Consider the following 26,277-nt stretch of genomic DNA (forward strand, 5'->3'; position numbering starts at 1 on the left):
GATTTAATATTATCCCTAAATGCTTTTGTAAGCCATGGTGAACATCCTTTCCTCTGGTTTAGTGCCAGATAAAAATGAATTCCAATGGTAATTCCTGCACACGATTATGAACCATTATCTTTCCAACGTCAACCCCTTTTGTGAGGTTGCTCAATCTCCTCTCACCAACTCGCACCTCATAGTTCCCTTTATTTAGATTCAGGACCCTAGTTTCACATTCGACTGCTTGAAATGAATTGAAAATCGCTTATTGTCACGAGTAGGCTTCAATGAAGTTACTGTGAAAAGCCCCTAGTCGGCACATTCCGGCGCCTGTTCGGGGAGGCTGGTACGGGACTTGAACTGTGCTGCTGGCCTGCCTTGGTCTGCTTTAAAAGCCAGCAATTTAGCTCAGTGTGCTAAACCAGCCCCATCTTAATGAAGAATTCTATAATATGATGGTAGCTCTTCCCCAATGGGCCCCACACAACAATAATAATAATAATTGCTTATTGTCACAAGTAGGCTTCAATGAAGTTACTGTGAAAAGCCCCTAGTCGCCACATTCCGGTGCCTGTTTGGCGAGGCCAGTATGGAAATTGAACCTGCGCTGCTGGCCTTGTTCTGCATTACACACCAGCTGTTTAGCCCACTGTGCTAAGCCAGCCCCTAAGATTGTTAATTAATCCTTTCTCATTGCACAGCCCAGTCGAGAATACTCTATTCTCTGGTTGGTTCCTCAACAAATTGGTCTAAAAAGCCAACGCCTACACACTCCAGGATGGTTTGTCCAATCTCTGTGTAAAATAAGTCACCCGTGATTACAGTTGTTCATTACCCTTATTGCAAGCATTTTTGATTTCCTGTTTAATACCTTCCCTTAATATCCCCTGAGTGTGGGAGACGGTGGTGTAGTAGTCCCAGGATAATGATCTGGGGACTCGGAAACGAATCCCACCACGGCAGGGGGTGAAATTTAAACTCAAAAAAATATCTGGAATTAAAAGTCTTATGATGACCATGAAATCATTGTCGATTGTCATAAAAACCCATCTGGTTCACGAATGTCCTTTCAGGAAGGAAATCTGCCATCCTTACCCGGTCTGGCCTACATGTTCTTCCTATGGAGGGAGAGCAGCAAAGGTTTACCAGGCTGATTCCTGGGATGGTGGGACTGTCATATGAGGAGAGACTAAATCGGTGAGGATTATATTCATTGGAGTTTAGAAGAGTGAGAGGGGATCTCATAGAAACTAGTAAAATTCTAACAGGATTAGACAGGGTAGATTCAGAAAGAATGTTCCCGATGGTGGGGGAGTCCAGAACTAGGGGTCATAGTTTGAGGATAAAGATTTTCGGACTAAGACGAGGAGAAATTTCTTCACCCAGACAGTGGTGAATCTGTGGAATTCACTCCCACGGAAAGTAGTTGAGGCCAAAGCATTGTGTATTTTGAAGAAGGAATTCGATTTAGCTCTTGGGGCTAAAGGGGTTAAGGGATATGGGGGGAAGGCGGGATCAGGGTATTGAACTTGATGATCAGCCATGATCACAATGATTGGCGGAGCAGGCTCGAAGGGCCGAATGGCCTCCTCCTGCTTCTATTTATGTTTCTATGTACCAACTGGCGCATTCTCCATGGCAAACGCCTGTACGAATCAGAATCCATTTGCCAACCAATCAGCACTCACTCCCATTCACTATAAATTGCTTTTTTCTTGTATTGGTGTTCTTGCGAAGTATCCTGACGAGTACAAGATGAAAAGCTTTGACCTGTCTCTTCAGCAATTGCATTAACTTTCGATTAATTTAAAAGATTGTTCTTGGATTTTCTAAAGTTTCAATCCAAACAAACGTGGGGAACCTGTCATTGTGCGTGGTTTTTTAATTCCAAATTTTCAACTTTTTTACAATTTACAAGAAGCACAACCCCCCCCCCCCCGCAACACATTAACCCCCCCTCCTCCGCGCAACACATTAACCCCCCCCCCGCGCCCCCTTACATCCCTCAGCAGTCAATTTCAGTAACATTGTTAAGGGAGACAGATTATGGGTGTTTGGACACATATCAATAAGGGATAGCTGGGACTCTGGCTGAAGACGAGCAGTGTTGATACTGGCTCTGTGACTTACTTCAACTGGCTTGAACCAGGTTAATGTTTGTCCCTTGGCCAATTTTGCATTCATGTACTTTTAATACCGCAGGCCTCAATTTCTGTAGCAAGTCCATGATGTGGTAAATGCCCTATGCTGCTCTTGCTCATGCATTTGCTTTGTTTGGCCCTTTGTTCCGCACTGTAACCAATCACTCTTTGTCGATGTGCCATTTGTCAATGTTCTCTGCTAATTTTATTTTGTCTACTCTGCACGTACTGTGTACGTTCCCTCGGCCACAGAAAAATTATTTTCACTGTACATGTGACAATAAATCAAATTAAATGTCAAATATCTTTTGCTTGCAATAAACACATCAAAGCATACGACCATAGGAAATAGGAAGACGAGTGGGCCATTGAGCCCTGTGTCTGCTCTGCCATTCAATAGGATCTTGGCTGATCCGATATTCCTCACGCCCACAGAAGCACGACCCTCATCAACCCTCTCCATTATTCAGTGAAAAAATATGATTAAGTGAGACAAACCTGATCTGCCTTTAATAAATCTGTGCCGAATTGCATTTATTCACTGAAATTGCCAATTAAATTTGTTCCCATTATTGTCACAAAATATTTCTGCATCGTCAACATTTGACTGGTCTGGGTCTGGGTTAATTGAAGGCCTTGGCCCCACATCATGGAAAAGAACAGCTATTGTATTTGTTGAATGGCGACGAACCCAGCCTCGGCCCCAGCACAAGATGAACAACCCAAGCCCATCCCAGCCCCAGAGCTGGCTCCTGCCTCAGCTTAGCAGCCCACTCCAGGCTGCAGCTTGAGCACAGAGGTCCAGGCTTTGATGAGTCGGTGTTTAACCTCGGATAACATTTAATTCACTAACCATGTTGGTGCAACATCGTGGGCCGAAGGGCCTGTACTGCGCTGTATCGTTCTATGTTCTAACCAGAACTGTGTGTTTTACAGAGGGGCAAAACTATGTGTAGTGAAAACAAAGCGAAAAGCAAAGCAGAGTCAGACTGTCACACAGGATTATGTTATCACACGTAAGTACAGGGCCTCTGCTTGAAATCAGCATAAGAACAATAGAGCCACTCTCCAGCCTTGGCATTCACAGGATCAATGCCCTCCAGTAAACTCCAGGACACCATCCAGCATCCGTCAGACACAGATTGGGCAAATTATATTTTCATACACTTTTCCACAAAAATGCCCAAGAGGACCACCCCCTCGCTGCAACACCGAAATATACCCCACACCCCTCACTGTAACTCTGATATACCCCACACCCCTCAGTGTAACACCCAAATATACCCCACAACCCTCACTGTAACTCTGATATACCCCACACCCCTCACTGTAACACCCAAATATACCCCACACCCCTCACTGTAACACCCAAATATACCCCACACCCCTCACTGTAACACCCAAATATACCCCACACCCCTCACTGTAACTCTGATACACCCCACACCCCTCACTGTAACACTCTGATACACCCCACACCCCTCACTGTAACACTCTGATATACCCCACAACCCTCACTGTAACTCTGATACACCCCACACCCCTCACTGTAACACCCCACACCCCTCACTGTAACACCCAAATATACCCCACACCCCTCACTGTAACTGATATACCCCACACCCCTCACTGTAACACTGTGATATACCCCACACCCCTCACTGTAACACTGATATACCCCACACGCCTCACTGTAACACTGATATACCCCACACCCCTCACTGTAACACCCAAATATACCCCACACCCCTCACTGTAACACCCAAATATACCCCACACCCCTCACTGTAACTCTGATATACCCCACACCCCTCACTGTAACTCTGATACACCCCACACCCCTCACTGTAACACTCTGATATACCCCACAACCCTCACTGTAACTCTGATACACCCCACACCCCTCACTGTAACTCTGATACACCCCACACCCCTCACTGTAACACTCTGATATACCCCACAACCCTCACTGTAACTCTGATACACCCCACACCCCTCACTGTAACACCCCACACCCCTCACTGTAACACCCAAATATACCCCACACCCCTCACTGTAACACCCAAATATACCCCACACCCCTCACTGTAACTGATATATCCCACACCCCTCACTGTAACACTGATATACCCCACACCCCTCACTGTAACACTGATATACCCCACACCCCTCACTGTAACACTGATATACCCCACAACCCTCACTGTAACACTGATATACCCCACACCCCTCGCTGTAACACTCTGATATACCCCACAACCCTCACTGTAACACTGATATACCCCACAACCCTCACTGTAACACTGATATACCCCACACCCCTCACCGTAACACTGATATACCCCACACCCCTCACTGTAACACCCAAATATACCCCACACCCCTCACTGTAACACCCAAATATACCCCACACCCCTCACTGTCACACTGATATATCCCACACCCCTCACTGTAACACTGATATAACTCGCACCCCTCACTGTAACACTGATATACCCCCACACTCCTCACTGTAACACTCTAATATACCCCAGACACCTCACTGTAACACTCTAATATACCCCACACCCCTCACTGTAACACTCTGATATACCCCACACCCCTCATTGTAACACTCTGATACATCCCACACCCCTCACTGTAACACTCTGATATACCCCACACCCCTCACTGTAACACTCTGATATACCCCACACCCCTCACTGTCACACTGATATACCCCACACACCTCACTGTAACACCCAAATATACCCCACACCCCTCACTGTAACTCTGACATACCCCACACCCCTCACTGTAACGCTCTGATATATCCCACACCCCTCACTGTAACACTGATATATCCCACATCCCTAACTGTAACACTCTGATATACCCCACACCCCTCACTGTAACACTGATATACCCCACACCCCTCACTGTAACACTGATATACCCCACACCCCTCACTGTAACACTGATATACCATACTCCCCTCACTGTAACACTGATATACCCCACACCCCTCACTGTAACACTCTGATATACCCCACACCCCTCACTGTAACACTCTGATATACCCCACACCCCTCACTGTAACACTGATATACCCCGCACCCCTCACTGTAACACTCTGATATACCCCACACCCCTCACTGTAACACTCTGATATACCCCACACCCCTCACTGTAACACTGATATAACTCACACCCCTCAGTGTAACACTCTGATATACCCCACACCCCTCACTGTAACACACTGATATACCCCACACTCCTCACTGTAACACTCTGATATACCCCACACCATCACTGTAACACTCTGATATACCCCACACTCCTCACTGTAACACTCTGATATACCCCAGACACCTCACTGTAACACTCTAATATACCCCACACCCCTCACTATAACACTCTGATATACCCCACACCCCTCACTGTAACACTCTGATATACCCCACACCCCTCACTGTAACACCCAAATATACCCCACACCCCTCACTGTAACTCTGATATACCCCACACCCCTCACTGTAACACCCAAATATACCCCACACCCCTCACTGTAACTCTGATATACCCCACACCCCTCACTGTAACACCCAAATATACCCCACACCCCTCACTGTAACTCCGATATACCCCACACCCCTCGCTGCAACACCCATATATACCCCACAACCCTCACTGTAACTCTGATATATCCCACACCCCTCACTGTAACACCCAAATATACCCCACACCCCTCACTGTAACTCTGATATATCCCACACCCCTCACTGTAACTCTGATATACCCCACACCCCTCGCTGTAACACTCTGATATACCCCACAACCCTCACTGTAACTCTGATACACCCCACACCCCTCACTGTAACACTCTGATATACCCCACAACCCTCACTGTAACTCTGATACACCCCACACCCCTCACTGTAACACTCTGATATACCCCACAACCCTCACTGTAACACTGATATACCCACACCCCTCACTGTGACACTGATACACCCCACACCCCTCACTGTAACTCTGATACACCCCACACCCCTCACTGTAATTCTGATACACCCCACACCCCTCACTGTAACACTCTGATATACCCCACAACCCTCACTGTAACTCTGATACACCCCACACCCCTCACTGTAACACGCTGATATACCCCACACCCCTCACTGTAACACTTTGATATACCCCACACCCCTCACTGTAACACTCTGATATACCCCACACCCCTCACTGTCACACTGATATACCCCACACACCTCACTGTAACACCCAAATATACCCCACACCCCTCACTGTAACTCTGATATACCCCACACCCCTCACTGTAACACTCTGATATACCCCACACCCCTCACTGTAACACTCTGATATACCCCACACCCCTCACTGTAACACTCTGATATACCCCACACCCCTCACTGTAACACTGATATACCATACTCCCCTCACTGTAACACTGATATACCCCACACCCCTCACTGTAACACTCTGATATACCCCACACCCCTCACTGTAACGCTCTGATATATCCCACACCCCTCACTGTAACACTGATATATCCCACATCCCTCACTGTAACACTCTGATATACCCCACACCCCTCACTGTAACACTGATATACCCCACACCCCTCACTGTAACACTGATATACCCCACACCCCTCACTGTAACACTGATATACCATACTCCCCTCACTGTAACACTGATATACCCCACACCCCTCACTGTAACACTCTGATATACCCCACACCCCTCACTGTAACACTCTGATATACCCCACACCCCTCACTGTAACACTGATATACCCCGCACCCCTCACTGTAACACTCTGATATACCCCACACCCCTCACTGTAACACTCTGATATACCCCACACCCCTCACTGTAACACTGATATAACTCACACCCCTCAGTGTAACACTCTGATATACCCCACACCCCTCACTGTAACACACTGATATACCCCACACTCCTCACTGTAACACTCTGATATACCCCACACTCCTCACTGTAACACTCTGATATACCCCAGACACCTCACTGTAACACTCTAATATACCCCACACTCCTCACTGTAACACTCTGATATACCCCAGACACCTCACTGTAACACTCTAATATACCCCACACCCCTCACTGTAACACTCTGATATACCCCACACCCCTCACTGTAACACTCTGATATACCCCACACCCCTCACTGTAACACCCAAAAATACCCCACACCCCTCACTGTAACTCTGATATACCCCACACCCCTCACTGTAACACCCAAATATACCCCACACCCCTCACTGTAACTCTGATATACCCCACACCCCTCACTGTAACACCCAAATATACCCCACACCCCTCACTGTAACTCTGATATACCCCACACCCCTCGCTGCAACACCCATATATACCCCACAACCCTCACTGTAACTCTGATATACCCCACACCCCTCACTGTAACACCCAAATATACCCCACACCCCTCACTGTAACTCTGATATATCCCACACCCCTCACTGTAACTCTGATATACCCCACACCCCTCGCTGTAACACTCTGATATACCCCACAACCCTCACTGTAACTCTGATACACCCCACACCCCTCACTGTAACACTGATATACCCCACACCCCTCACTGTAACACTCTGATATACCCCACAACCCTCACTGTAACTCTGATACACCCCACACCCCTCACTGTAACACTGATATACCCCACACCCCTCACTGTAACACTGATATACCCCACAACCCTCACTGTAACACTGATATACCCCACAACCCTCACTGTAACTCTGATATACCCCACACCCCTCACTGTAACACCCAAATATACCCCACACCCCTCACTGTAACTCTGATATATCCCACACCCCTCACTGTAACTCTGATATACCCCACACCCCTCGCTGTAACACTCTGATATACCCCACAACCCTCACTGTAACTCTGATACACCCCACACCCCTCACTGTAACACTGATATACCCCACACCCCTCACTGTAACACCCCACACCCCTCACTGTAACACTCTGATGTACCCCACAACCCTCACCGTAACTCTGATACACCCCTCACTGTAACACTCTGATATATCCCACACCCCTCACTGTAACACTCTGATATACCCCACAACCCTCACTGTAACTCTGATACACCCCACACCCCTCACTGTAACACCCCACAGCCCTCACTGTAACACCCAAATATACCCCACACCCCTCACTGTAACACCCAAATATACCCCACACCCCTCACTGTAACTCTGATATATCCCACACCCCTCACTGTAACTCTGATATACCCCACACCCCTCGCTGTAACACTCTGATATACCCCACACGCCTCACTGTAACACTCTGATATACCCCACACCCCTCATTGTAACACTCTGATATACCCCACACCCCTCACTAACACTGATATAACTGACACCCCTCAGTGTAACACTCTGATATAACTCACACCCCTCAGTGTAACACTGATATACCCCACACCCCTCACTGTAACACTCTGATATACCCCACACCCCTCACTGTAACACTCTGATACATCCCACACCCCTCACTGTAACACTCTGATATACCCCACACCCCTCACTGTAACACTCTGATATACCCCACACCCCTCACTGTCACACTGATATACCCCACACACCTCACTGTAACACCCAAATATACCCCACACCCCTCACTGTAAATCTGATATACCCCACACCCCTCACTGTAACACTCTGATATACCCCACACCCCTCACTGTAACACTCTGATATACCCCAGACCCCTCACTGTAACACTCTGATATACCCCACACCCCTCACTAACACTGATATAACTCACGCCCCTCAGTGTAACACTCTGATATACCCCACACCCCTCACTGTAACACTCTGATATACCCCACACCATCACTGTAACACTCTGATATACCCCACACCCCTCACTGTAATACTCTGATATACCCCACACCCCTCACTGTAACACTGATATACCCCACACCCCCTATTGTAACACTCTGATATACCCCACACCCCTCACTGTAACACTCTGATATACCCCACACCCCTCACTGTAACACTCTGATATACCCCACACCCCTCACTGTAACACTCTGATATACCCCACACCCCTCACTGTAACACTCTGATATACCCCACACCCCTCACTGTAACACTCTGATATACCCCACACCCCTCACTGTAACACTGATATACCCCACACCCCTCACTGTAACACTCTGATATACCCCACACCCCTCACTGTAACACTCTGATATACCCCACACCCCTCATTGTAACACTCTGATATACCCCACACCCCTCACTGTAACACTGATATACCCCACACCCCTCACTGTAACACTCTGATATATCCCACACCCCTCACTGTAACACTCTGATATACCCCTCACTGTAACACTGATATACCCCACACCCCTGACTGTAACACTCTGATATACCCCATACCCCTCACTGTAACACTCTGATATACCCCACACCCCTCATTGTAACACTCTGATATACCCCACACCCCTCACTGTAACACTGATATACCCCACACCCCTCACTGTAACACTCTGATATACCCCACACCCCTCACTGTAACACTGATATACCCCTCACCCCTCACTGTAACACTTTGATATACCCCACACCCCTCACTAACACTGATATAACTCACGCCCCTCAGTGTAACACTCTGATATACCCCATACCCCTCACTGTAACACTCTGATATACCCCACACCCCTCACTGTAACACTCTGATATACCCCACACCCCCTATTGTAACACTCTGATATACCCCACACCCCTCACTGTAACACACTGATATACCCCACACCCCCTATTGTAACACTCTGATATACCCCACACCCCTCACTGTAACACTCTGATATACCCCTCACTGTAACACTCTGATATACCCCACACCCCTCACTGTAACACTCTGATATACCCCACACCCCTCACTGTTATTCTCTGATATACCCCACACCATCACTGTAACACTCTGATATACCCCACACCCCTCGCTGCAACACCCATATATACCCCACAACCCTCACTGTAACTCTGATATACCCCACACCCCTCACTGTAACACCCAAATATACCCCACACCCCTCACTGTAACTCTGATATATCCCACACCCCTCACTGTAACTCTGATATACCCCACACCCCTCGCTGTAACACTCTGATATACCCCACAACCCTCACTGTAACTCTGATACACCCCACACCCCTCACTGTAACACTGATATACCCCACACCCCTCACTGTAACACTCTGATATACCCCACAACCCTCACTGTAACTCTGATACACCCCACACCCCTCACTGTAACACTGATATACCCCACACCCCTCACTGTAACACTGATATACCCCACAACCCTCACTGTAACACTGATATACCCCACAACCCTCACTGTAACTCTGATATACCCCACACCCCTCACTGTAACACCCAAATATACCCCACACCCCTCACTGTAACTCTGATATATCCCACACCCCTCACTGTAACTCTGATATACCCCACACCCCTCGCTGTAACACTCTGATATACCCCACAACCCTCACTGTAACTCTGATACACCCCACACCCCTCACTGTAACACTGATATACCCCACACCCCTCACTGTAACACCCCACACCCCTCACTGTAACACTCTGATGTACCCCACAACCCTCACCGTAACTCTGATACACCCCTCACTGTAACACTCTGATATATCCCACACCCCTCACTGTAACACTCTGATATACCCCACAACCCTCACTGTAACTCTGATACACCCCACACCCCTCACTGTAACACCCCACAGCCCTCACTGTAACACCCAAATATACCCCACACCCCTCACTGTAACACCCAAATATACCCCACACCCCTCACTGTAACTCTGATATATCCCACACCCCTCACTGTAACTCTGATATACCCCACACCCCTCGCTGTAACACTCTGATATACCCCACACGCCTCACTGTAACACTCTGATATACCCCACACCCCTCATTGTAACACTCTGATATACCCCACACCCCTCACTAACACTGATATAACTGACACCCCTCAGTGTAACACTCTGATATAACTCACACCCCTCAGTGTAACACTGATATACCCCACACCCCTCACTGTAACACTCTGATATACCCCACACCCCTCACTGTAACACTCTGATACATCCCACACCCCTCACTGTAACACTCTGATATACCCCACACCCCTCACTGTAACACTCTGATATACCCCACACCCCTCACTGTCACACTGATATACCCCACACACCTCACTGTAACACCCAAATATACCCCACACCCCTCACTGTAAATCTGATATACCCCACACCCCTCACTGTAACACTCTGATATACCCCACACCCCTCACTGTAACACTCTGATATACCCCAGACCCCTCACTGTAACACTCTGATATACCCCACACCCCTCACTAACACTGATATAACTCACGCCCCTCAGTGTAACACTCTGATATACCCCACACCCCTCACTGTAACACTCTGATATACCCCACACCATCACTGTAACACTCTGATATACCCCACACCCCTCACTGTAATACTCTGATATACCCCACACCCCTCACTGTAACACTGATATACCCCACACCCCCTATTGTAACACTCTGATATACCCCACACCCCTCACTGTAACACTCTGATATACCCCACACCCCTCACTGTAACACTCTGATATACCCCACACCCCTCACTGTAACACTCTGATATACCCCACACCCCTCACTGTAACACTCTGATATACCCCACACCCCTCACTGTAACACTCTGATATACCCCACACCCCTCACTGTAACACTGATATACCCCACACCCCTCACTGTAACACTCTGATATACCCCACACCCCTCACTGTAACACTCTGATATACCCCACACCCCTCATTGTAACACTCTGATATACCCCACACCCCTCACTGTAACACTGATATACCCCACACCCCTCACTGTAACACTCTGATATATCCCACACCCCTCACTGTAACACTCTGATATACCCACCCCTCACTGTAACACTGATATACCCCACACCCCTGACTGTAACACTCTGATATACCCCATACCCCTCACTGTAACACTCTGATATACCCACACCCCTCATTGTAACACTCTGATATACCCCACACCCCTCACTGTAACACTGATATACCCCACACCCCTCACTGTAACACTCTGATATACCCCACACCCCTCACTGTAACACTGATATACCCCTCACCCCTCACTGTAACACTCTGATATACCCCACACCCCTCACTAACACTGATATAACTCACGCCCCTCAGTGTAACACTCTGATATACCCCATACCCCTCACTGTAACACTCTGATATACCCCACACCCCTCACTGTAACACTCTGATATACCCCACACCCCCTATTGTAACACTCTGATATACCCCACACCCCTCACTGTAACACTCTGATATACCCCACACCCCTCACTGTAACACTCTGATATACCCCTCACTGTAACACTCTGATATACCCCACACCCCTCACTGTTATTCTCTGATATACCCCACACCCCTCACTGTAACACTCTGATTTCACTCACACCCTCTTATATACCCCACAGACCTGTGAACATTAGCTTTGGTTCATCAGTACAATCGTCGTTTAACAAATTGTTTGTTTTGTCTGTTCTCAGCTCATGCTTTGCCCATGTTCCGGGAACCCAGGCAGAAGAGTACCAGGAAACAGCTGGAGAAGGATCGGCTCGACCCTATTAAATCCCACAAACCAGAACCTCCCGTATCTGGACCAGGTATCCTGCCCTTCACATTCCTCTCACAGCAGCGTGCAACATGTGATGTCAGGGCTATTAACAAAGGCTATTACGGAATCTGGCAGCTGCTGCGAAGCTTCGGCTTGAGATTCAGACAATTGCATCAAGGTTTCTGTGGTTCAGGATGGTTGTTGGGGATGTCGTGTGGTTCAGACCTGCTGACCTTACCTTTGTTACAGGTCGTGGTGGACGTGTTGGGACTCATGGTGGGACGCTATCATCATTCATTGTGAAGAACATAGCTCTGGATAAAACGGACGACAGTAACCCACGCGAAGCTATCTTGCGTCACGCAAAAGAAGCCGAACAGAACCCGTACTGGGTGGCACCGGCCTATGTGAAGTGAGTCTATTCAATGCAAAACCAGAGTGTCAGCTTGGTGGGAGATTTGGGGCATGTGTTGGTGTGTAGAGAGGGACAATAGAGCTATCTCACTGCTCCATTAATAGTCGTTTGACAGTACAGGACTTGAATATATTGCAATCCCTACAATCCGGATAAGACCCCAATAGTGACTCAGACACCGCACAGAAACCCCAATATTTTATTTAAAATTTGATTGTGAGGAAAGGAGGCCTCGTTCTAAGAGTGATTTCACAATGAAATAGGGATCTGGTTTATTAAAACAAATTTTATTATAACACAGTCTTAAAATATCTTTAACATGACAGCAGAAAATAGTTACAATTACCCCTTTAACAATGCTGCTCTACACAGTGAATACAATACCCGTAACTGCTATCTTTATTCCCGGTCAAACTAGAAAACTATCTCGCGTCTCAATCCATTTTAAATACATGATGTGGAGATGCTGGCCATGGATGGGGTGAGCACAGTAAGAAGTCTCACAGCATCAGGTTAGATTTGAAATCACAAGCTTTCGGAGCACTGCTCCTTCACCTGATCAATCGTCGCCTTCTCGTTTTTGCGACCTTGCATTTCTCCAAATTATACTGCTTCTGCCCACTCACTCCAAATCACACTGAAGGATCTCTGCATCCTCCTCACAGCTCACCCTCCCACCCAACTTGCTGACAACTGCCATGATCTCACTGAATGGCAGAGCAACTTTGACAAAGAGTCATCGGACTCGAAACGTTAGCTCTTTACTCTCCCTACAGATGCTGCCAGACTTGCTGAGATTTTCCAGCATTTTCCCTTTCAGCGGAGCAGACTTGGTGGGCTAAATGGCCGACTTTTCTTCCAGCGTCTTGTAGCTTTTTCCCTTTTAGGCCCAACTCTCACTAATAAATCATCAGTTTCCACCAAAAATATATTTTAATGTAACGAAATTTAATCTCCTACCCATTGAAAATTGCTGACACAGTTGAAATATTTATAGAACATAGAACAATACAGCGCAGTACAGGCCCTTCGGCCCACGATGTTGCACCGACATGGGAAGTCAAAAACAAAAGGCCATCTAACCTACACTATTCCCTTATCATCCATATGCTTATCCAATAAACTTTTAAATGCCCTCAATGTTGGCGAGTTCACTACTGTTGCAGGTAGGGCATTCCACGGCCTCACCATTCTTTGCGTAAAAAACCTACCTCTGACCTCTGTCCTATATCTATTACCCCTCAATTTAAGGCTATGTCCCCTCGTGCTAACCACCTCCATCCGCGGGAGAAGGCTCTCACTGTCCACCCTATCTAACTCTCTGATCATTTTGTATGCCTCTATTAAGGCACCTCTTAACCTTCTTCTCTCTAACGAAAACAACCTCAAGTCCATCAGCTTTTCCTCATAAGATTTTCCCTCCATACCAGGCAACATCCTGGTAAATCTCCTCTGCACCCATTCCAAAGCTTCCACGTCCTTCCTATAATGAGGCGACCAGAACTGTACGCAATACTCCAAATGCGGCCATACCAGAGTTTTGTACAGCTGCAACATGACCTCATGGCTCCGGAACTCAATCCCTCTACCAATAAAGGCCAACACACCATAGGCCTTCTTCACAACTCTATCAACCTGGGTGGCAACTTTCAGTGATCTATGTACATGGACACCAAGATCCCTCTGCTCATCCCCACTACCAAGAATTTTACCATTAGCCAAATATTCCGCATTCCTGTTATTCTTTCCAAAGTGAATCACCTCACACTTCTCTACATTAAACTCCATTTGCCACCTCTCAGCCCAGCTCTGCAGCTTATCTATGTCCCTCTGTAACCTGCAACATCCTTCCACACTGTCTACAACTCCACCGACTTTAGTGTCGTCTGCAAATTTACTCACCCAACCTTCTGTGCCCTCCTCTAGGTCATTTATAAAAATGACAAACAGCAATGGCCCCAGAACAGATCCTTGTGGTACGCCACTCGTAACTGAACTCCATTCTGAACATTTGCCATCAACCACCACCCTCTGTCTTCTTTCAACTAGCCAATTTCTGATCCACATCTCTAAATCACCCTCAATCCCCAGCCTCCGTATTTTCTGCAATAGACGACCGTAGGGAACCTTATCAAACGCTTTACTGAAATCCATATACACCACATCAACTGCTCTACCCTCGTCTACCTGTTCAGTCACCTTCTCAAAGAACTCGATAAGGTTTGTGAGGCATGACCTACCCTTCACAAAACCATGCTGACTATCCCTAATCATATTATTCCTATCTAGATGATTATAAATCGTATCTCTTATAATCCTCTCCAAGACTTTACCCACCACAGACATGAGGCTCACCGGCCTATAGTTACCGGGGTTATCTCTACTCCCCTTCTTGAAGAAAGGGACCACATTTGCTATTCTCCAGTCCTCTGGCACTTTTCCTGTAGCCAATGATGACATAAAAATCAAAGCCAAAGGCTCGGCGATCTCTTCCCTGGCTTCCCAGAGAATCCTAGGATAAATCCCATCAGGCCCCGGGGACTTATCTATTTTCACCTTGTCCAGAATTGCCAACACTTCTTCCCTATGCACCTTAATGCCATCTATTCTAATAGCCTGGGTCTCAGCATTCTCCTCCACAACATTATCTTTTTCCTGAGTGAATACTGACGAAAAGTATTCATTTAGTATCTCGCTTATCTCCTCAGCCTCCACACACAACTTCCCACCACTGTCCTTGACTGGCCCTACTCTTACCCTAGTCATTCTTTTATTCCTGACATACCTATAGAAAGCTTTTGGGTTTTCCTCGATCCTACCTGCCAAAGACTTCTCATGTCCCCTCCTTGCTCGTCTTAGCTCTCTCTTTAGATCCTTCCTCGCTTCCTTGTAACTATCAACTGTCACTTGACAACAGCCCCTCCAAACCACCTTCAAATTAGGCTGACCGCACTGCACGTATGCAAATTTCCCCAGAACAGATGATCAGTAGCTCTGCTCTGCTGCCCTCTGCTGGATGCTTGCCTTCACTCAAACTCCTCGGGTCTCCTTCGCAGGTACACCTTCAAATTAGGCTGACCACATTGCACGTATGCAAATTTCCCCAGAACAGATGATCAGTAGCTCTGCTCTGCTGCCCTCTGCTGGATTTCCTGCACTTAAATCCACAGCTGCGTGTAAGAAGTTCCTTACCCACCATAATGATCTCAATCACAGAATCATACAGTGCAGGGTGGCATGTGGCGCAGTGGTTAGCACTGGGACTGCGGCGCTGAGGACCCGGGTTCGAATCCCGGCCCTGTGTCACTGTCCGTGTGGAGTTTGCACATTCTCCCCATGTCTGCGTGGGTTTCACCCCGACAACCCAAAGATGTGCGGGTTAGGTGGATTGGTCACAATAAATTGCCCCTTAATTGGAGAAAAAATAAATAATTGGGTACTCTAAACTTATATAAAAAATAGAGAATAATACGTGATATGCATGAAAAACACCTGATCAGCCCACCTAATCGCATTGGCCAGTACTTGGCCCATAGCCTTGAATGTTATAACGTGCCAAGTGCTCATAGAACAAGGACAGCACAGAACAGGTCGGATATCCCTCCTATGTTTAAGGGTAAATCCACATTTGAAATATGGGAGTCTTTTAAGGAAAGGTTGATTAGAGTGCAGGACAGACATGTCCCTGTGAAAATGAGGGATAGAAATGGCAAGATTAGGGAACCATGGATGACGGGTGGAATTGTGAGACTAGCTAAGATGAAAAAGGAAGCATACATAGGATCGAGGCAACTCAAAACTGATGAAGCTTTGGAGGAATATCGGGAAAGTAGGACGAATCTCTAACGCGCAATAAAGAGGGCTAAAAGGGGTCATGAAATATCTTTGGCTAACAGGGTTAAGGAAAATCCCAAAACCTTTTATTCGTATATAAGGAGCAAGAGGGTAACTAGAGAAAGGATTGGCCCACTCAAAGACAAAAGAGGGAATTTATGGGTGAAGTCAGAGGAAATGGGTGAGATTCTTAATGAGTACTTTGCATCGGTTTTCACCAAGGAGAGGGACATGACGGATGTTGAGGCTAGGGATGGAAGTTTAAATACTCTAGGTCAAGTCGTCATAAGGAAGGGGGAAGTTTTGGATATTCTAAAAGGCATTAAGGTGGACAAGTCCCCAGGACCGGATGGGATCTATCCCAGGTTACTGAGAGAAGCGAGAGGCGAAATAGCTGGGGCCTTAACAGATATCTTTGCAGCATCCTTTAGCACGGGTGAGGTCCCTGAGGACTGGAGAATTGCTAATGATGTCCCTTTGTTTAAGAAGGGTATCAGGGATAATCCAGGGAATTATAGACCTGTGAGCTTGACGTCAGTGGTAGGCAAACTGTTGGAGAAGATACTGAGGGATAGGATCTATTCACATTTGGAAGAAAATAGACTTATCAGTGATAGGCAGCATGGTTTTGTGCAGGGAAGGTCATGTCTTACAAACCTAATAGAATTCTTTGAGGAAGTGACAAAGTTAATTGATGAGGGAAGGGCTGTAGATGTCATATACATGGACTTCAGTGAAGCATTTGATAAAGTTTCCCATGGCAGGTTGATGAAAAAGTGAAGTTGTATGGGGTTCAGGGTGTACTAGCTAGATGGATAAACAACTGGCTGGGCAACAGGAGACAGAGAGTCGTGGTGGAAGGGAGTGTCTCAAAATGGAGAAAGGTGACTAGTGGTGTTCCACAGGGATCCGTGCTCGGACCACTGTTGTTTGTGATATTTTTTTTCCTATTAAGGGGCAATTTAGCGTGACCACTCCACCTATCCTGCACATCTTTGGGTTGTGGGGGTGAAACCCACGCAGACATGGGGAGAATGTGCAAACTCCACACGGACAGTGACCCAAAGCCGGGGTTCAAACCCGGGTCTCAGCGCCGCGATTCCAGTGCTAACCACTGCGCCACATGCCGCGCTCCACTTTTTTGCCTATTTGACCATCCCGTCTATATCTTCCTGTCACCCAAGACTCAGCCTCACTGTCAACCACCCGGCCAAACTTTGTGTCACCTGCAACGTTCTGATCCTACTCCCCACACAGTCATCTATGTTGTTTATATAAACGGCAAACAATAGGGGGCCCAGCACAGATCCTTGTGGTACGTCACTGGTCACTGGCTTCCAGTCACTAAAGCAGCCGTCTGTCATCGCCCTCTGTCTCCTACAGCTCAGCCAGTTGGAATCCACCTTATCAAGTTCCCCTGTATCCCATCCCATGTGAATTTGCCTTCTTTATAAGTCTCCCATGTGGGACCTTGTCAAAGGCTTTGTTGAAATCCATGTAAACTACATCAACTGCACTACCCTCATCTACACACTTGATTACATGCTCAAAAAATGTAATACTATTTGTGCGCCATGACCTCCCTCTGACAAAGCCATGCTGACTATTCCTGACCAACCTTATCTACAAGATTATCTCCTTCAGAATTTTCTCCAATAATTTCCCTGTCACTGACATGAGACTCACTGATCTGTAGTTCCCTGGCTTATCTCTAAAACCTTTCTTCAGTAGTGGGACCACATTAGCTATTCTCCAGTCCTCTGCACCTCCCGCGTGGCCAGAGAGGAATTAAAAATTTGGGTCTGAGCCCCGGCAATCTCATCCCTCGTCTCGCACAGCATCCTGGGACACAATTCATCCAGACCTGGAGATTTTTAAGCTTGCCAACACTTCCAATCACAGAATCATACAATTTCCAGTGCCGAAGGAGACCATTCGGCCCAACATGTCTGCACCGGCCCTTGGAAAGAGCACCCTACTTAAGCCCACGCACACCTCCACCCTATCCCCATAACCCAGTAACCCCACCTAACCTTTTTGGGCACTAAGGACAATTTATCATGGCCAATCCACCTGACCTGCACATCTTTGGACTGTGGGAGGAAACCGGAGCACCCGGAGGAAACCCACGCACACACGGGGAGAACGTGCAGACTCCGCACAGACAGTGATCCAAGCCGGGAATCAAACCTGGGACCCTGGAGCTCTGAAGCAACTGTGCTAACCACTGTACTACTGTGCTGTCCTTGTCAGTACCTTGTCAATTCCTACAACAATTTGCTCAAAGAACAAAGAAAATTACAGCACAGGAACAGGCCCTTCGGCCCTCCCAGCCTGCGCCGATCCAGATCCTTTATCTAAACCCGTCTCCTATTTTCCAAGGTCTACTTCCCTCTGTTCCTGCCCGTTCATATACCTGTCTAGATGCTTCTTAAATGATGCTATCGTGCCCGCCTCTACCATCTCCGCTGGTAAAGCGTTCCAGGCACCCACCACCTTCTGCGTAAAAAACTTTCCACCCAATCTCCCTTAAACTTTTCCCCTCTCACCTTGAAATCGTGACCTCTTGTAACTGACACCCCCACTCTTGGGAAAAGCTTGTTGCTATCCACCCTATTGCTTAGACCCTCACAATCTCTTTCCCCGAGTTCCATAACATTTAATCTAGGCAAATGTGAGGTAATACATTTTGGTAGGTCGAACAGAGAGAGGAAATATACCGTAAATGGCAAAACTTTTAGGAATATAGAAAGTAAGAGAGATCTAGGCGTGAAGGTCCACAGATCTTTGAATGATGCGGCAATACAGGTGGACAAGGTAGTCAAGAAAGCATAGGGAATGCTTGCCTTCATTGGACGGGGCATCTAGTATAAAAACTGGCAAGTCAAGCTAGTTCTATAGAATCTTGGTACGACCACACTTGGAATATTGCGCACGTTTCTGGTTGCGTCACTACGAGAAGGATATGGAGGCTTTGGAGAGGGTGCAGAGGGGGTTTACCAGGATGTTGCCTGGTCTGGAGGGTGTTAGCTATGTGGAGTGGCTGAATTGACTCGGACTGTTTTCATTAGAACGACGGAGGTTGAGGGGTGATCTGATAGAGGGCTACAAGATTGAGGGGCATGGATAGAGTGGATGGGCAGGCACTCTTTCCCAGGGTGGAGTCACCAGGGACATAGGTTTAAGGTCCGTGGGACAAAGTTTAGTGGAGATGTGCGATGCAGGTTTTTTACACACGTTGCGGAGAGTGCCTGGAACGCGTTGCCAGGAGAAGTTGTGGAAGCAGATACATTAATGGCGTTCAAAAGGCATCTTGACAAACACATGGATAGGAGGGGTCTAGTGGGATATGGTACAAGGAAATGCTTTCTGCCTACCTCCTTTTTTAAACAGTGGTGTCACGTTTGCTAATTTCCAATCCACCGGGACCACCCCAGAGTTTCGTGAATTTCGTTAAATTATCACTAGTGCATTTGCAATTTCCCTAGCCATCTCTTTTAGCACTCTGGGTTGCATTGCATCAGGGCCAGGAGACTTGTCTACCTTTAGCCCCATTAGCTTGCCCATCACTACCTCCTTAGTGATAACAATCCTCTCAAGGACCTCACCTGTCATAGCCTCATTTCTATCAGTCGCTGGCATGTTATTTGTGTCTTCCACTGTGAAGACTGACCCAAAAAACCTGTTCAGTTCCTCAGCCATTTCCTCATTTCCCATTATTAAAACTCCCTTCTCATCCTCTAAAGGACCAATATTTACCTTAGCCGCTCTTTTTTGTTTTATATATTTGTAAAAACTTTTACTGTCTGTTTTTATATTCTGAGCAAGTTTACTCTCATACTCTATCTTACTCTTCTTTATAGCTTTTTTAGTAGCTTTCTGTTGCCCCCTAAAGATTTCCCAGTCCTCTAGTCTCCCAGCAATATTTGCCACTTTATATGCTTTTTCCTTCAATTTGATACTCTCCCTTATTTCCTTAGATATCCACGGTCGATTTTCCCTCTTTCTACCGTCCTTCGTTTTTGTTGGTATAAACCTTTGCTGAGCACTGTGAAAAATCGCTTGGAAGGTTCTCCACTGTTCCTCAACTGTTCCACCATAAAGTCTTAGCTCCCAGTCTACCTTAGCTAGTCTCATCCCCTTGTAATCTCCTTTGTTTAAACACAAAACACTAGTATTTGATTTTACTTTCTCACCCTCCATCTGTATTTTAAATTCCACCATATTGTGATCGCTCCTTCCGAGAGGATCCCTGACTATGAGATCATGAATCAATCCTGTCTCATTACACAGGATAAGATCTAGGACCGCTTGTTCGCTCGTAGGTTCCATTACATACTGTTCTAGGAAACTATCGCGGATACATTCTATAAACGCCTCCTCAAGGTTGCCTTGACCGACCTGGTTAAACCAATCGACATGTAGATTAAAATCCCCCATGATAACTGCTGTACCATTTCTACATGCATCAGTTATTTCTTTGTTTATTGCCTGCCCCACCATAACGTTACTATTTGGTGGCCGATAGACTACTCCTATCAGTGACTTTTTCGCCTTAGTATTCCTGATTTCCACCCAAATGGATTCAACCTTATCCTCCATAACACCAATGTCATCCCTTACTATTGCCCGGATGTCATCCTTAAATAACAGAGCAACACCACCTCCGTTACCATCCACTCTGTCCTTCCGAATAGTTTGATACCCTTGGATATTTAACTCCCAGTCGTGACCATCCTGTACACACTGCTGTCCCTTTCCAATGTCTGCCTGGTACACACTGTCCCTTTCCAATGCCTGCCTGGTACACACTGTCCCTTTCCAATGTCTGTCTGGTACACACTGTCCCTTTCCAATGTCTGCCTGGTACACACTGTCCCTTTCCAATGTCTGCCCGGTACTGTCACTTTGTGTCAGTGGTGGATGGGGAACTACAGCATGTAAATACAGGAGCTGTTGAGTGTCTGGTCAGTGACGAACTTGCGGGTTTCTCCGAGCTGCAGCACCTGGAGTCTGGGAGCAGAATCTCAAGATAAGGTACCAGTTACGTTTGAGTGAGAAGGAAAATTTACTCGCTCACAGGATTGTGGGTACTGTATTCCATCATTACACATTATTTAAGACGGGGATAGATTTTTGGTTCCTCAGGACATCAATAATAATCTTTATTGTCACAACTATGCTTACATTAACACTGCAATGAAGTTACTGTGAAAAGCCCCTAGTCGCTACATTCTGGCGCCTGTTCGGGTACACAGGGAGAATTCTGAATATCCAATTGTCCTTTTTCAGATAAAGTGAGTGGCTCAGAAAATAATCTTTAGGTTATTTGATTAAAGAATGGAATCAAGGGTTTTGGAGTGTGTTCAGGGGCGGAATTCTCCGACCCCCCTCAGGGTCTGGGAATTGCCCGGGGCCGGAGTAAATCCCGCCGTGGCCGGAATTCTCCACCACCCGGGAATTGGCGGAGCAGGAATCACGCCGCACCGATCGGCGGGCCCCCCCGCGGCGATTCTCCGGTCTGCGATGGGCTGAAGTCCCGCCGCTGTCAGGCCTCTCCCACCGACGTGGTTTAAACCACCTCTGGGCCGGCGGGAGCAGGCAGTGCGGGCCCCGGGGTCCTGGGGTGGGCACGGGACGATCTGCCCCCGGGGGGTGCCCCCACGGTGGCCTGGCCCGCGATCGGGGCCCACCGATCAGCCGGTGGGCCAGTGCCGTGGGGCAACTCTTTTTCTTCCGGCGCCGCCGTGGCATCCACCATGGTGGAGGCGGAAGAGACCCCCTCCACCGCGCATGCGCCGGTGGTAACGTCAGCGGCCGCTGACGCTCCGACGCATGTGCGGACACACGCCAACCGGTGGAGGCCTTTCGGCCAGCCCCGACGCCGGGCGGCGTTTGGCGCCAGTCGGCGGAGCGGAAGCCACTCTTGCGCGAACCTCCCGAAAGGTGTGGAGAATTCTGCACCTTTGGGTAGGCCCGACGACGGAGTGGTTGACGCCACTCCGCTACGCCAGGACCTCCCGGCCCCGCCGGGTAGGGGAGAATTTCACCCCAGCACATTGAATTTTGAGTAGATCAGCTATTATCATATAGAATGGCGGAGCCAGCTCAATATATCCTACTGTCTAGTATGACTCTTTTATTGATCTTGTGTTCAGCTTCAAGCAACTTTTAAAGCAGAATGTTCTGGATTTCACGTGCTCTGTCCCACTTTTACTGTATTCACCCCCTTTCCTTCTCACGTTCTGCATCCCACTTGTTCTCTTTGCCCCCCAGAACCCCATGGCAGCCCGCCCACCCTCTGATGTTTGTCCTAACTCTCTCACTCCTGATTTCAGGACCCAGCCACATGCCGTATTTGCTGCAGTAGAGCTGGAGGAAGAGGTGGAAGACGATGAACCTGAATGGAAGAAACGCAGACTTTGAGGAACAGATGAATCGTGGATTGTTGACCAGCTTCAGTGTCTGTGGCCATGGCCTAGTTTCTCATCAGCTTTACATGTTTCTGTGGTTACCACCGCACAGAGACTGGTGAGGGGCAGCAGGCTTGAATTCAGAAGGGAGGGGTAGCAAAGGGGAAGTGAGGGGGTAAAGATGATGGGTTGACGTTGGTGAAGGAGTGAATATGAGGTTATGGTGCAGGCTGGAGCGGTTGTTAAATGAGTTGTGTGCGTGAGAGCAATGGGTTTATAGGGTGGGAGAGAGATTGACTGGTCCTTTTCTGGCCAGCTGACCAGTCATAAATTACCTGCTTTGCTGTATTTTATTTCTATTGCCTGATATTTTATCCCCTGTCCAGTGCCAATAAAATCTGGTGAGAGATGATTCCGATGATTATCTGAGTTTACTGAATTTATCCTTGTGTTGGTATCAATTAGGATCCACCTCCCAGATAATCTACCTTCAGCCTTTCGTGTTTCAAATGATTTAATTGAACAAACGCGACCATTAACCGAGAAAGGCAGAGACTGAAATCCGAACATTGATCAATTAATTTTATTCCATTGAAATGTGAACATGAAATGAATACAAAATGGAAATAAAATCTGTAGAGAATTTTAGAAACAGACATAGAAAATAGAAGCAGGAGTAGGCCATTCGGCCCTTCAAGCCTGCTCCCCCATTCATTATGATCATGGCTGATCATCAAGTTCAATACCCTGATCCTGCCTTCCCCCAACTCCCATATCCCTTAACCCCTTTAGCCCCAAGAACTGTATCTAATTCCTTATTGAAATTACACAATGTTTTAGCCTCAACTACTTTCTGTGGGAGTGAATTCCACAGATTCACCTCTCTCTGGGTGAAGAAATTTCTCCTCATCTCATTCCTAAAAGGTTTACCCCTTATCCTCAAACTATGACCCCTAGTTCTGGACTCCCCACCATCGGGAACATTCTTTCTGAATCTACCCTGTCTAATCCTGTTAGAATTTTGTAAGTTTCTATGAGATCCCCTCTCACTCTTCGTTGGAATTTAGAAGGATGAGGGGGGATCTTATAGAAACATTTAAAATTATGAAGGGAATAGATAGGATAGATGCGGGCAGGTTGTTTCCACTGGCGGGTGACAGCAGAACTAGGGGACATAGCCTCAAAATAAGGGGAAGTAGATTTAGGACTGAGTTTAGGAGGAACTTCTTCACCCAAAGGGTTGTGAATCTATGGAATTCCTTGCCCAGTGAAGCAGTTGAGGCTCCTTCATTAAATGTTTTTAAGGTAAAGATAGATAGTTTTTTGAAGAATAAAGGGATTAAGGGTTATGGTGTTCGGGCCGGAAAGTGGAGCTGAGTCCACAAAAGATCAGCCATGATCTAATTGAATGGCGGAGCAGGCTCGAGGGGCCAGATAGCCTACTCCTGCTCCTAGTTCTTATGTTCTTAAACTCCAATGACTATAATCCTAACCCACTTAGTCTCTCCTCATATGACAGTCCTGCCATCCCAGGAATCAGCCTGGTAAACCTTCGCTGCTCTCCCTCCATAGCAAGAACATGTAGGCCAGACCAGGTAAGGATGGTAGATTTCCGTCCCTAATGGACATTAATGAACCAGATGGGCTTTTACGACACCAAAACTGGGCACAATACTCCAGGTGTGACCTCACCAATGCCCTATACAATTGCAGTAAAACATCCCTATTCCTATCCTCAAATCCCCTCTCGCTATGAAGACCAACATACTATTTGCCTTCTTTATTGCCTGCTTTCAGCGACTTATGTACGAGGACACCAAGGTCTCGCTGAGTATCCACCTATCAATTTACACCCATTGAAAAAATGATCTGCCTTCCTATTTGTGCCATCAAAGCGGATAACCTCACATTTATCCACATTATACTGCATCTCCCATGCATATGCCCACTCACGCAGCCTGTCCAAATCCTGCTGAACCATCTCTGCATCCTCCTCACAGCTCACCTTCCCAACCAACTAAGTAATGTTACGACACCCTGGGTGAGTGCACGATCAATTCCAGCCCCAGAATCCCAACATAAGTGAATTAACCAATAATTTTGTTTTCCTGAGATCTTTAACACTCGATTGCCCGAATGAGTTACAGACACCAGATTTTTATAAATAAAACATTAACAAACTTTATTAATAAGAGGAAAAGATGAATATATAAAGAAATAACAGGACAATGGTCTACCAGTCCAACTAATTCCAAACCTGTCCCACCCGCCAGCCAAACACACACAAGACAGACAGGCGGTAAGGGTAGGAGAGGATCAAAAGAATGGGGATTAAAGGGAAAGGTTTGTGATGATCTTTGATGCTGCGGTTGCGGCGTCTCGGGAATAGATTCATTCAAGGGAGTTTCAGGTCGGTACAGTTCCAGCCTTTGACCACCGGATGGCATTTCACACAAAGGGGGTCCAGATGAAACTATTCTGCCCTTTTACCACCAGGTGAAGCTTTACACAGGTCATGTTTTTCAGCCCTTCTACCCCCACAGACAGACAGAGCTTCTCCCTGCTTGAGATATTACTGGGCTTTAAATCTGAGAATTTGCAGGCCTTTTGTTTGCCTGATTTCTGTACACAAATTCCGGCTATATTTTAAAGAATGTTTTCAGTTAGGGCTCTCCCAGCCTTCTGGAGTATTAAAAGATTACAGACCTGGTGAGTGACTGCTTGCTTTCTTAC

General features: G+C 47.1%; 1 protein-coding gene across 1 annotated transcript in view; it reads left to right on the top strand.

The window, feature by feature from the left end:
• LOC119969965 (WD repeat-containing protein 70) overlaps positions 1 to 23,965 on the top strand; it is a 232,289-nt gene extending 208,324 nt beyond the window's left edge. The window contains exons 14-17 of the mRNA XM_038803933.1: positions 3,060 to 3,139; positions 12,815 to 12,931; positions 13,132 to 13,294; positions 23,470 to 23,965. Coding sequence (XP_038659861.1) covers positions 3,060 to 3,139; positions 12,815 to 12,931; positions 13,132 to 13,294; positions 23,470 to 23,557 — 448 coding nt within the window. The 3' untranslated portion in view covers positions 23,558 to 23,965. The remainder of the gene's footprint in view (positions 1 to 3,059; positions 3,140 to 12,814; positions 12,932 to 13,131; positions 13,295 to 23,469) is intronic.
• The last annotated feature ends 2,312 nt before the right edge of the window (positions 23,966 to 26,277 follow it).

This window comes from Scyliorhinus canicula, chromosome 8 (assembly GCF_902713615.1).
Source record: "Scyliorhinus canicula chromosome 8, sScyCan1.1, whole genome shotgun sequence".
Lineage (NCBI taxonomy): Eukaryota > Metazoa > Chordata > Chondrichthyes > Carcharhiniformes > Scyliorhinidae > Scyliorhinus > Scyliorhinus canicula.